This window comes from Salminus brasiliensis, chromosome 8, assembly GCF_030463535.1.
Source record: "Salminus brasiliensis chromosome 8, fSalBra1.hap2, whole genome shotgun sequence".
In the NCBI taxonomy this organism is placed as follows: Eukaryota; Metazoa; Chordata; class Actinopteri; order Characiformes; family Bryconidae; genus Salminus; species Salminus brasiliensis.
In genome coordinates, this window is record NC_132885.1 from 15,577,023 (window position 1) to 15,591,034 (window position 14,012).

Genomic DNA, 14,012 nt, shown 5'->3' on the forward strand with positions numbered 1-14,012 from the left:
ACAAGTAGAAGATAAGGAAGAGCAGCAATAGGGCTGTATAGAGTGTAGATGAATGTCCAAGCATTTAGAGGTATGTTGGTGTGGTACAGGACCTAGACAAATCTGAAAGTATTCTAAAAAGACAAACGCTTAGCTCTATGATGGATCCCTCAATCCAACAGCCCACAGCCGAGCTACTAGAATAACACTATCTCGCTACAATGGCACCTGTCAAGGGTGTGGGATGAAAGAGCTAGGGTGTGGTCAGCAGCTCATTCTGTTACACCTGTTTTTTGTGTCCTTCTTGCCTATTTAGTTCCTCTTTTCTCACAGAGGCAGTACCCATATGTTCCAAACGTTCAAACGTTGTTTAAACATGCCAGGCAGTGGGATACAATAGGCAGCAAGTGAACAGTCAGTACTTGAAGTTGATGTTTTGGAAGCAGGAAAAATGGACAAGCATAAGGATCTGAGCCGCCACTTTGACAAGGGCCAACCTTAAAGTAGCTCAATGCATTCATTAGAGGGGGTGTCCAGTTTAGCTCTTGACTACAATCCTTTGAATTGGTCATCAAGCTGGTCATACTGGTGGACAGCATAGTCAGGCTGTCCAAATACATGGTTAAACTGGTCAGTTTGGTCATGTTGGTGGACCACCAACACATCAAACTCAAAAACATACCCTATGCTGGTGAAGAGCTACACTGGTCAACCAGCTTGACCAGCTTGATGGTCCAGTTTTTCAGCAGAGTGAAAGGATATTCGTGTGTGATGCTAAATATTGCCATTTGTTAATTAGTGAAATCTAAATCCTAAATCCTCAAAGCACACAAGTGCAAAAGGGCCATTATCATTTATGAGTAAACATGTTGACATTATCATACAACCCTAGCAGTGACCCCACTCTCAGAGGCTATAACCAAGTCACTGAACAAGAAAACATGGTTTAAAGAGTAACTACATCACACACACACACACACACACACACACACACACACACACACACACACACACACACACAGAGGATCAGCCGCAGCATGAATATACCTATAATGTGAGACTCTATGGGAAACTAAACTCGCTTCTCTTCAACTAACCCCAGTGATGAAGAGGATTATGCTATTTGAATTTGGTTGTAGGACAGCTAAAGAGGATTTGCAAACATCTTTTATAATATCACTCACTCACATAAGCTAATAAGCATGACCACACAATTCAATTTTGCATTAACTGACTAAGCTAATGTAAAGCTAGACATCTCCTGTATAGTCTACATGTTGATATTGATCAGCGACGGTATTATACAAGGCACAGTGTGATAGATATGAGACACACAGAAACCCTGGTGCTTCACAAAGACACCGCATTTTCTGTGAGTGAGTGAGTGAGTGAGTGAGTGAGTGGGTGAGTGAGTGAGTGGGTGAGTGAGTGAGTGAGTGGATGTGTCAGTGTATTATTGGGAAAGAGAGTAAGTGGATGTGTCAGGATTAGTAGGTGAGAGAGCGAGTGGGTCAGTGTAGGAACATGTGAATAAAGGAATGAGAGAGCGAGTGAGTGAGTGATTTGGTGAGTGAGTGAATAAGTGGCTTAGTGGCTGAGTTAGTAAATAAACAAATAAGTACGTTTGTGGATTGGTGAGTTTGTGGGTGAGTGAACGAGTGAAAAAGTGAGTGGGTCAAATTAGTGATTGAGTGGGTGAGTGAGTGTATGTGTCAGTATGTGTCAGTGTATTATTGGGAAAGAGAGTATGTGGATTAGTAGGTGAGAGAGCGAGTGGGTGAATGAAGGAAAGTGTGAATAAAGGGAAGACTGAGTGAAGAGTGAGTGAATAAGTGAATAAGTGAGTTAGTGGCTGAGTGAGTGAATGAACTGGTGAGCAAGTGTGTAAAATAGGGGAGTGTGAGTGAACTGATGAATCAGTGAGTGAGTGAGTGAATGAGTGAGATTGGTGAGTTTATATATTAACGGGTAATATGGTGAGTTTGTGGGTGAGTGAACAAGTAGAAAAGTGAGTTAGTAAGTGAGTGAATTGGTGGGTGAGTGAGTTACTGCATTAGTGAGGACATGAATAAGTGAGTGAGTAAATTAGTAAGTGAGTGAGTGGATGTGTCAGTGTATTATTGGGAAAGAGGAGTAAGTGGATGTGTCAGGATTAGTAGGTGAGACAGCGAGTGGGTGAGTGAAGGAATGTGTGAATGAAGGGATGAGTGAGTGAGTGAACTGATGAATCAGTGATTCAGTGAATGAGTGAATTAGTGAGTTGTATACTAGTGAGTGAAATGGGGAGTGAACAAGTGAAATTAGTTAGTAATATTGAGTTGGTGGATGAGTAAGTGACTGCATTAGTGGCAATGTGAATGAGTGGGAGAGCATATTACTGAGTGAGTGAACAGGTGAGTGAGTGAGTGAGTGAGTGAGTGAGTAAACTAGTGCATGAGGCAGTTAGTGAGTGAGTGAGTGAGTGAGTGAGTAAACTAGTGCATGAGGCAGTTAGTGAGTGAGTGAGTGAGTGAGTGAGTAAACTAGTGCATGAGGCAGTTAGTGAGTGAGTGAGTGAGTGAGTGAGTAAACTAGTGCATGAGGCAGTTAGTGAGTGAGTGAGTGAGTGAGTGAGTGAGTGAGTGAGTAAACTAGTGCATGAGGCAGTTAGTGAGTGAGTGAGTGAGTGAGTGAGTGAGTGAGTAAACTAGTGCATGAGGCAGTTAGTGGGCGAGTGAGTGAGTGAGTGAGTGAGTGAGTGAGTGAGTGAGGATCGGGAGGTTTGGACGTTTAGGGAGTCGTTAGGTGGCAGTATTTGCACACACAGCTGAGCTGTAAGGCACTTGCAATGCCAGCTCCAGTGGCTGGAGGCAGTCTGAGTGCTTTATTGTTCGGTGACCGAGCCAACTGTGGATCTCTCCAGCGTAATCCGTCTCCACGGGCAGCCGGCCGACATGGCGACCGCCAAGACGCTTCTCTCCGGAACAATCCGTGTGTGAGCGGGTTTGGGTCGGGCAGTGTTCGAGATCAGGCCCGGAGACGCGTGTTTCATTCACAGCTCCTTATTGGGGAAAAGATCATACGTGGACGCCGTGTTTTGTAATCAGGGTAAGTATATGTGCCATTCCTTATCGTACACAGAGGCGGCATTGTCGGCTATCTGTAACTTGTTTGAGGGAGATTAGTGGCAAACCCAGCGAAGAGATACTTGAACCGAGAGGCATTTGACTTGCTATTGCTGTGACATTGTGGAGATACCATATCCACTGCCCGTCAGTCTGTGTTTCCCTTACCTGTGCAGAAGCTAGCTAGCTAGCCACGTCTGCCTTGAGCATTGCGATGGATTCCTTGTGAAGGCGGACATTAGGAGTAGCCTAGCCAGAGGCATTTGCTCTAATGTCATTACTTTCGACGTCCAGAGGCTCGCCAGGAAGTCCTCCCTGCGTGTGTGATTAAATACAGGTCAGGGGATGATTCCGAGTGCCTGTACGTCTGGAGACGTTTGTGGTGGAATTAGCCGTAACGTTAACTAGACCGTCTGTCCTGCGCTAAGTCGGAGGTGTCAATATTCCCCTAAAGAAAGAGCCAGGGTTTCTGCTGGGTTATGGTAGCCCTGTAATTCTCTCAGATGGCTCATACCTGCGCCAGGTTTGGGTGCTGAATGGCTGTAACCATTGGCTACATCAGTAGGGCTGGAGCGATACCGACAGTAGACCGATACCGATTCCTGAACCAACGATTTTCTGATACCTTTTTTTGTTTGTTGTTTTAATGCTAACCTAAAGTGGGCGTGGCTTAACCCACAAACGAAGGTGAAAGTGAGTATTCGCTGACCACAACCATGTGACCTGAGATTCATGACCAGAAACCCCACTCCATTGTAAGAGGTTATAAGCTCAAACTGTGTGTGTGTTTATAACCAGCCACGGTCCGATATCCTGGACACTGTCCTACACTCTGGATTGCACAGATCTGGATCCACTCCACACTGTGTACTGTCGCATATCTACACTTTAACAGACGGTTCATGCACTGTTGTTAGTGGTTTCTACCTATCAGATTTATTGATCTGATTTATTGATCCCCTCCCCCCCCCCAAACGTCCCTCTGAATGCAGCCTGATCAGAAAGCTCAGTGATCACGAGGACATTGTACCATATGTCAAAAAACTTTTCTTGCAGTTGATTTCAGTAAGTTTGGAGCATTAACGGATGAAGACATTGTTAAATATATGTTGAAGAAGTTTATTGGATGAGCTTTCCATGGCATGCACTCTGATGCACCCATGCATCAGCCTTTAGGGGCTAGTGTAGGGGGGGGGGCTTTCAATCATTGCTGTAAATTTTCTGCAAAATGCACAAAATTGAAAAATGGTGTAATTCAAACAGCTGTTCATTAATCTGGATTTTGCAACAAGCGCCCACTGACTAACTCGTACCAGCTCTTGTGTATTAGTCACTGAATAGCACATTAGCACGGACTATCTCCATATCTGTGCATCGTCTGGATTGTTTTTTCCTCCAGTCACTGCCGTTCTGAGTGGTTACAGCCCGAGATAAGCCCAATAGCCATGGTTTCCATTGGGGCCCAGTTAATAATTTAATGCAAATGTTTCCCGTTTCCTGCAGCAGTAGCCGTAGAAGAGCTGTGGAGCTGGCAGTGGCTCAGCTCCTCCCTTTCCCTCTCTCTCCGGACAGATTCATCCTTTATTACTGTACAACATGTTAGTGACCCTGAAAGCTGCAGTGGTACAACATCTGTAGTTACATCTGTACACTGCCACGTTGGGCCTGTGGTTTTGGTCTTGGCTTATAGGACAGCTTCATTGAGGCTGTTTTTATTTTATTTTGAGATCTCGGCAAGAAGAATAGCTTGGGTTCCAGCTGTACACAAGCTGTTCTGCTCACATTATCTTCACGCTTGTTTTGCTACCAGTCAGTTGGATCCAATGGTAGTCGTGCCACACCCAGCACCCAAACGTGTATTCAATTCATCAGTGGGTGAGGGGGTTAGGGAGTGGGAGAGGTGAGCTGATCAAATCCAGAGAGAGAGAGAGAGGGTGAGTAGTGTAACTTGGTCTGCTTGTACAGAGCATGAACAGTGGATCCACTGTTCTAATACAATTTCCAATCTCTCTCTCTCTCTCTCTCTCTCTCTCTCTCTCTCTCTCTCTCTCTCTCTCTCTCACATTCTTATGTGGAATTCTTTCTGTAAACAACATCAAAGCCAGCTGGGACAGTGGTGGGGTCACGGTTTTTCCGGCCGTTAGAAGCCACTCCTGCGTTAAACGCTGGGTTTGCAGGAATATGCTTTTCTCCACCGTTTCCGCTTGCACTCATGTCTGTAGTGATGGTGGGAAACTGCACTACTGTGCTTAAATAAGCAGCGATAGAAAAAGAGGTAGACCTTCGTTGTTAGTTGATTTATGAGCTTGAGGGCAGAAAAGGCTGTGACACAAAAACTCAGGCTTACGTTCAGTTTTTACACTTTTGAGGCTGGCAGGGAGTTGTTGAATTTGGGAGGTGACCAATCTTAAGCAAAACATTGTAGGGTCTGAAGAAAGGGCCAGATTTTGCTCCCCCGGTCTGTAAGCAAGCCTAGAACTTCAGACTAGAAGAAATGGGAACGTCTGTGGAATATCAGGTGGAATTATATTTGTTGTGGTTGTTGATGTCAGGTATTGATGGATAAATGCAGCAGATTTCATGCATAATTAATAAATAAATATTTATACCCTTGTTCTGCACAGCTACTGTTGGTATTTGACATCCCAGGTCAATTCCACTGTTCCATTGTGCCTAAATGCTGAGAGTGTGTCTGTGTGTGTCTGTGTGTGTCTGTGTGTGTCTGTGTGTGTCTGTGTGTGTCTGTGTGTGTCTGCACATATTGCTTGCATGTAGCTGACCAGGTGGAGATGATCATTAATTGTTGTTGTAATATGTTTAGGTATTCACCACCCAGCCGCTAAATTGAATATTCATAGTTGTGCACTGAATATTAACGATGCTTAATGAGGCCTAACCGGGGAACACTGTGAATAATATGGTTGATCACCAGGAGACTGAACTAACACGTCTGTGCCAATTGCGTGATGGCTAAAGGTCATCTTGGGCCATCCTTTGCTCTTATGTGATTGCAGGTGATAAACTGTGCTTAAAGGAACCGTTTAACGTAGGCTCTTATGACTTTTCTCAGATACAGCCAAGATCAGCCAAGAAATGTTTGATATCTGTCCGACTGTAGACTGTCACCGAGCTCGTCTTGGTAAATACATGCTATAATCTTAATGTTTTTGGGCAGAAATGCTTTCAGCAAATGTTAAGATAACTACATTAATGTACAGTACTGTTTTCAAACTGGACCGCTGCACATTCTCATTTGTGATAACACATTTTGTGCTGAGGTAAAGTGGCTTAAGAAAGATTTTATTTTTTTTTGTGTGTGTGTTTACAGACTTACGACATAATTTTAAACTCCACTGTTTTGTCTTTGTGGAATAAATACAGGTCTGGATGTGTTTTGAGCGAGTCAAGAGCTGTTTTTGGACGTGTATTTATGGAGCTGAGATGGTGACAGTCTAAATCTTGTGTTTGTTAGTAATCTTAGCCTAACATCTGCCTTTCTAAACTAAAGAAGCAAACCTCAGACACCAAACATGTCTTGGCTGATTGGTTGCATCCAGGGTGCAACTAGGGCCCTGTTCACACAGAAGACAAAGGTCTTATTTTCTCACCAAATCCAATTTTTTTAGGCTGTTCACACTATTTTTATTGGGTTTTTTTTGTTTTCTTTTTTAAATAAATGCAACCTATAGCTGACATTCGTCTGAATGGTTCACACTCCTAAACAGACATACATACGCAGAAGAGCAAAACTTTGACACTGCAGCAGCATTTTTCTGTGGTCACGTTTGTCCATTTGTTAAAAAATGGTTTGTGATGTGTGCCTGATCAAAGACATCACCCCAATAGTTTATGAAGTCTGCTACCTCACTATCCCACCACTGAAAACCTTCCTCACTGCTGTCGTCCATATTTCTGTTCAGAAGGCTGTGGCTTCTTTTGCATGCATTGTTAATGACTCATGAACCACACACAATCTGCTTTGATAAAGCTAATGTCCTTTTTCTAGCATGTTTGGTCACACCGTCAAGACATGCACATATGCTCATCTCATTAACCAACACATTTAAACTTGACTTATTTTGATCTGTTTGTATTAAGTGTCATGACAAACACCACAACTGCAGTTATGATTGATTTGACATATCAATTTTTTGTTATAAGCAAATTACAGGCTTATATGACAGCAGGTGTTATTTTCTAGTGGGAAGGCTCCTGGCACTAGTGTAGTGGTGTGTATACTCTGCTAAATAATCTACACTGAGGAGGGCCCCTAGATCTGCCTTTAAATAACAAAAGAGGTGTGTTTGCATTCTTGGCATTTCACTGTGCTGAAATGCCTGCAAAATAGGAGCGTTCATTATGGTGAAGGTTCTTAACCGGGATCACTTCGCCGCCACACCTCCAGTAGACTGGACCACAGATCATTAGAAGTGAACGAATTGCAGGTGGACCAGAGATCTGTGATCCGGGCCGCTCCTGGGCTCAATAATAGCTTACACTCTTGACCAAGCCGACCTGGGTCTGGAAAAAGGTCTAGTGTGATAACACCCGTACTGGACAAACTGGGTAAAATCCACTTTGCTACTGGTCCTTTAGGCTGAGCTGTAAACTCGACGAAGGTGTTCACAGACAGAAGCTTGGTCTGTGAGAAGGGGGCAGGTCTGCCAAATACGTAGGCGAGTCTGGCTCCGCCACTGGTCTCTGCTGTGCAGACTCTGGTTGCAAATTTAGCAACACGGTGGACAATTTTGGCTTCAGTTTTATTAAATGTTTCTACCCTCATTGGTTTGGTTCTAGTCATTGATGAAACTGCCTAATCTATGCTGGTAGTCTAGGAATGAACCCACCACATCAAAAGGCCATTTTTTTAAAGGTCTGAAGACAAACACCAGCAGCCACATTCCAGTCCATCAGGTCAGTTTGAGGTCCATTATATCATTGTATTCCATCATGGTAGTCTTGTCTTGTATGATAAATTATTAAGTTTATACTGATAGTGTTTTTTTTCTGCACAATATCTTTAGGCTTTATATGTTTTAGTTTTGGAGTACAGAGTGCTGTGTGTGTTCATGGTGTGCAGTTGTACACATACTGGGTAGAAGGGGATGCCTTGGAAGGCACAGTATACCCACCTATCCAGAAACCCCAGGCTCCAGGTCACAGTTCTATGCTCTCTTTCTCTCTCCATCAGTGCCTTTTTGTTTCTCTCACTCCTCTTGCCCCCTCCTCTGGCTCTGATGCCCCCCTGGCCTGCTGAGGCCTTGTGCTGACATCACTGTTCTGGAATGTGTGATAAACAGAGTGGAACAGAACTCCCAATCTGAGCGAGAGTGAGAGAGTGTTGAACTACTCCCAGGGACCGCTCTGAAAGCCGGAGGGTTAGCACTGCTACCAAACCCTTTCTGTCCACACACACACACTCACACACACACACACACACACACACACACACACACAAAGACCTACCTCTATGGAAACCCAGCTTGAGGTCACTGGTTGTTGTTAGTAGGGATATTGAGTTTCAGCAAACTGGAACAAAGGTAGGCTTATTTTCCCACCTCTGCAAGGTCTCGTTAAGAGCGTGGCCTGAAAATATGTGAGACCTTTTGGGAAATCAATGTTTGAGGGCTACACTCTTGTCATTTGTCTTGTGTGTGTTTTATGTGCCCCTCTGTTTGTAAAAAGTGTTGTTAGTCATTTGAGACCATGCATAAGACGGTGGCTTATTTAATGCCTGTCCCTTAGGGCTACCTTAGTCTGGAAAGGAGCTCTTCATTCTCCATTATCCTGGGTTTCCTCTGGATCCTGCTGCCTTGAATTGGACACTTGTATAGCTACATCTGCATGATTTGGGAAGTGGGCAGTTCAGATTGTGGGCAGTAGAGCTTCCAAATTGTAATTACTTTAATTATGCTTCACAACATGGACTTTAAAATGCAGTGTTTGATGGTGCTGACTGGAGCTAGAGGGCCCTATGATTTCCAAGATTCAGAGAACAGAATGATGAAAACCAAGGAGAAAATTGGATTTCAGATATGAATGAAGAAATGTGTGGAATTTGGAGGTTTGGGGTCGACATAATATATTGTTCCTGTGACGCAAAAACTTTGTATATCAGTTTTTGCTATTTTTCACTGACTGATGAATGGGCCAATAAAAATGCTCTAAACTCACTTAAAATAAAGTCATTTTACACTGAATTCCATTGAAAGTTGAGAAGGTTTTTACCTTCTCATTTAAAGTTTACAAGGTTCTTGCGTGACTGCGGCAAAATGTCATTCCATTCGCATTTGTCATTCGAAGGAATCCTGTCATACTTCTGTGTGAATCACAGCATCCAGCCCCTGCACATCAGGAAAGTCTTTTGCCTGAGATAACTGGCAGCTTTTTTTTCTACACAGGGTTTCTTACTTTTTCCCCTCACTCTTGGTACTTTTAAAGCAATGTATTTGTAATGATCCATAATGAATTTACTTCCAGTAAAACAAACGTGGCAAGTCATCTGGAAGGTTTTTCAGTGGGGCTGTGGTGGAAAACATAGTAATACATCTTAATCTCTGTAGTAGTCTTGACGCAATGGGAATCATGAGTGGTTTAGATATAGCATTTAATATGTAGGTATTTACCCAGTTCAGCAGCAACAGCCATGTTGGATGACTTTTTAGTAACTAAACTAAATCAGGCTTAGTGATCTGCTGTTCCTCTGCTATAGTCGTTAACAGCTCGGCCATATTTGCACCTGTGTGGCTCTCATTCACTGTTCTTGATTTGGAGCGCACGAGATGCTTGCTGTCACTCATTGGTGATGAAATGTTCGAAATGATCCATGTTCGCATCGAGATGCATCTAAGAATCGATCTTTTGTTTTTCCGCCCCTATTCAGTATATTTTATTAAAAAAAACATGTTTGTTGACAGTAGCAGTTCATCGTTACATTTTTATCAGTCTAATTTATAACAGAACCTACTTTGGTTAGAACTCAACATTTGTTCAATTCCCTCCTATAGCTTTAATAGATCATTTTTTTGTAAATGGGATCAGCTGTGCAATATTGTGTACATTTGAATCGGGCAGCTCAAACACTAGGGCTATAATATGTTGTGTACATTTACCAGACACTTGATTGCCTGTCATTCACTTGAACACTCACAGACCAGGCATCAAGAACGCCTTGTGCGTTTTGTTTGAGAACTCATTTGCATATTGTTGCATTCAGTGATGTCAGATGGCATTAATGACTAACAAACAATATATTGCGCAGCTGTGTTGAAGACTGGAATACCATTGTTAGAAGGGCGTGATGCAGCGGCGTGATGATTAATCAGAAGTCCTAATATCTGACTAATTTTACAGGCTCAATTAATATTCAGTTCGTTGTCCGACTCCACAGTCTTGCTTTGGTCCGTTGCTTCTCATGAAGCGATGAACCGAATTCTTCCAGTTTTTGCGTTCATACACACTCACTCATGGCTCTCATTCACTCGTTATGATTTAATTATGGAGCGGGGGGGTTCAGTGTCCTTGCTCTCTCACACACTGCTGTAGAGTGCTGACCTGCTGCGGGACATAATACACACTCTCACACACTCTGTGGCTCTTTCTTGTGACGTCTTCTCTCACACCAATACTATACTGCCAAGTCTGAGTGTGTCATACCTGTGTGTGTGTTGTGTTCATCCTTCAGGCCTGTGGAGACAGCGAGGAAGACCATGGTGGAGCAGGAGCCAACGTCTACAGCAGGGCAGCGGCTGGGCGCCCCGGACACACTGGGCATTAGCACGCTGGAGCCCGGCCACAAACCACCCGCTATGCCCTCCGGCCGGCACGTACCCATCAGAGTTCGAATGCTGGATGAGTCGGAGGAGATATTTGACATCTCAGTAAGTGACTGTTTCATACTGTTGTCTGTTCCAGTAATGTTAATGTATTACCCTGCCTGGGCAAGTTTCTGGACTCTGGGCTTTTTAGATTGGTCTTAATAAATGACCATGGGATTTTCAGATCTTGGCTGTTTTTTGCAAAACTTATGGGATAGGGGGATAAGGCCATTCAGTTAAAAGTAGCTCATTTTTAAGGTTTGTATTGAATTGACATTGGATCAGATTCTTTCATTATGGGATCAGAAAAGAGCAGTTAGGATTGTGTGTAGAGCAAGCAGCTGTTTATGTAATAAAATCTTACACTTATCCCTAATTGATAAGTTGCAAAGCAGACAAGCTTTTGTCAGGAAGTGCTAAAAGAAGGTAAGGAGTCCCTAAACATTTGGTGGGCAGTATAATAGTAAGTAAAACTACTATAATAAGCAAAATGACGACCCTGTTCCAGATATGCCAGAGTGTTACAATGCTGCTTCCGTCACCAGAGCATGCAGAACAGAACTGACTGCAGTTTTCTGTTGACTTACTACCCAAATGGAACATCAAGATAAATGGCTTTTTGCATGAGTGAAACGACAGGATAATTATTCAGTTTGGGAGAATCAGCACAGCCTGCAAAGCATAAACAGAGGCAGCTCCTCATTCTGGTGGCGGCTTTGGGCTGGAGGTTGAATACTATTTAAATCTGACGTTAATTATTGATTTTCTGCGGATCTGTGTGCTTGTGAAATTTTCAGATTGAGATTACAAATATTTTTGGAAGTGAGGCAAATGGGCACAGCTTGCGGCATGGTCTGTTAGCTCTGTGTGGAATGAGCTAACCAGCTGCCTGATGCTGTCGCGCTGTAAGTGTAGAACCAGTTTGAGTATTAAGTAAATGAAAGATGTACGTCGATACACAGGTTAGACTTAGTCTATTTGGAAAGCGCTGTGAGATCAGTGCTTTATTCTATGGAGGTACATTTGTTGGTGGGGTGCTTATGCTGCTGGACCCACCAATGGTCAAATGACTCCTGCCATTTATGGCATTTGGCTGCCGTTCTTATCCAGAGCGACTTCTATTTGAATCCTGTTACACAGGTAGAAGAATGTAGAGTTGGGAGTCTAGGAGTTGCTCAAGGTCTCTTATGGATGTTGTGTTGATAATGTGCTTGCCTGGCTGAGGAACTGAACCCTAGACTGCGGTGGTGTTACCCACTGCGCTACACCAACCGCCACCTTTAAATCATACATTCCATGTGGGTGGTCCTTGAATTTGTCAGTGAAACAGTTTTGTTTGGGAGTTTGATTTAGTTCCCAGAGTTCTGCAGAATGAAGAATATTTTTTACATATAAAAAGTTGGATGAAACCTAATGTTGTGTAATTCTATACTCCTGCTATTTTGTTTGTGCTGATCCTTAGAGCCTGATGGGCCTGAGCATGCTTCAGGGTTTTGCTTCACTTTACTAGTGAGAGTTTGCGGTAGGTGCAGTGCACCCTGCTGCTAAATCAGGAGCAGGAGCAGGAGCAGGAGCTTCATGCCGGGTGGAGTCTAAAATCATATGTTTATTTTACTCTGAACCTGCAATACTGCAGTTTTGTCAAACCACTGCTGAAGAAGGGTGGGAGTGAAAAAGAGGAGAAGATGGTGGGGTGGCAGAGGTAGAGAGCGAGGGGGGGAATGAGGAAGGAATGAGCTGGTTTCTTGCAGTTCTCACTAATGTGCAGCTGTGTGTGAGGAGAGAGAGAGAGAGAGAGAGAGACTAGGACAGTAGAGAGGTCTTGTGTTGAGTTTTCTTTGGCTGGACATCTTTCTGCACTGACTAAGGCTCTGTTCCCACAGCACGCAGCCTGACATCCGGCCTGTGCTCCACTGTCGTTCAGCATGCGATTCCCCAACACAGTTGCCCAAAGGAAAGGCTTCTGCACAGACTGAATTATTTTGGCTTTACTAGTGGCCGTGTCTGAGGATAGTTTTCTAAACTTCACACTCTGAAGTTTAGAAAAACCCATGTGCTACTGCTCTACCCTGGGTGGAGCCTCTAATTTAGAGACTTTGGTCAGATGGAGTCAGAAGTAAATGGGTAATTGTGCGGCAGAAAAGCCAACATCCTGATTCTTGAGGTTTTATATAAAGGCACCATAGCTTATCTTACTGCTATTGTTGAAATGGATTTCTAGTGACTGAGAGATTACCATGTCTGAGCTTTTTAAAATTTTTATTTATGTAATTTTTATTGAATGTTAGTGTTACATACTTATAAAGAGACTCCTGTTCCAGTTTCCAGATGGCTTTGACTGCTTAAACTGATCTTATCGTTCTGATGTTATTTAAACCAGCAAACTGGGCTTTGATTACAGTCTACTCCATACGGAACAAATGGCTTGATTATGAGTAATTTAAACATTAGGAATGTCCCAGTATAGCAGTTGTGGGCAATAGTATTGGGACACTTACTCATTCAGTGTTTCTGCCTAAATCGTGGTTTAAAAAAAAAAAGTTGATCCTGCTTTTGTTGGAGTAACTATCTCTACTGTCCAGGAAGGGCTTTCTACTAGATATTGGAGCATTGCTGTGAGGATTTGATTGCATTCAGCGAAAAGAGCGGATTGGATGGAGCACCAGCATTCCAGAAAACGCAGTTCCGCAGTTCCACGGCTCCACAGCTCAATGCTGGGGAGCTTTAAACCCCTCAAGCCCACGCCTGACATAAGACATTATGCCATCGAATTGCCACTTATAGACTGCCTAACTGTGGTATAACATTGGTTGTAATAACAGAAAATCTGAGGTTTCAGAGGTGGGCAGTCCGAATTCACAATTTTTATGCTTCAAATGACCAGGCTTGTTAGTGCAGAAATTCTGATTGGTAATTTGTAATCTGAGCCAAACCAATCTTCATAGTACATAATTAGAGCTCTGTGGATTTAAGGCATTTCAACCCGGTTTCTAACCCTGAAAATCTGTGTGTTACTCCTTCCTGCACTAATTTCCAACACTGATCTTTAGAATGTGGTGGACCTGAGCATGTGTCTGAGTTTGCTTTACTTCTCTAGTGCAGATTTGTGGTA

At 43.3% G+C, this 14,012-nt stretch overlaps 1 protein-coding gene across 1 annotated transcript in view; it reads left to right on the forward strand.

Moving 5' to 3' along the window:
• Positions 1–2,838: 2,838 nt before the first annotated feature.
• LOC140560993 (FERM, ARHGEF and pleckstrin domain-containing protein 1) overlaps positions 2,839–14,012 on the forward strand; it is a 57,982-nt gene continuing 46,808 nt past the window's right edge. The window contains exons 1-2 of the mRNA XM_072685779.1: positions 2,839–3,066; positions 10,768–10,963. Coding sequence (XP_072541880.1) covers positions 10,793–10,963 — 171 coding nt within the window. The 5' untranslated portion in view covers positions 2,839–3,066; positions 10,768–10,792. The remainder of the gene's footprint in view (positions 3,067–10,767; positions 10,964–14,012) is intronic.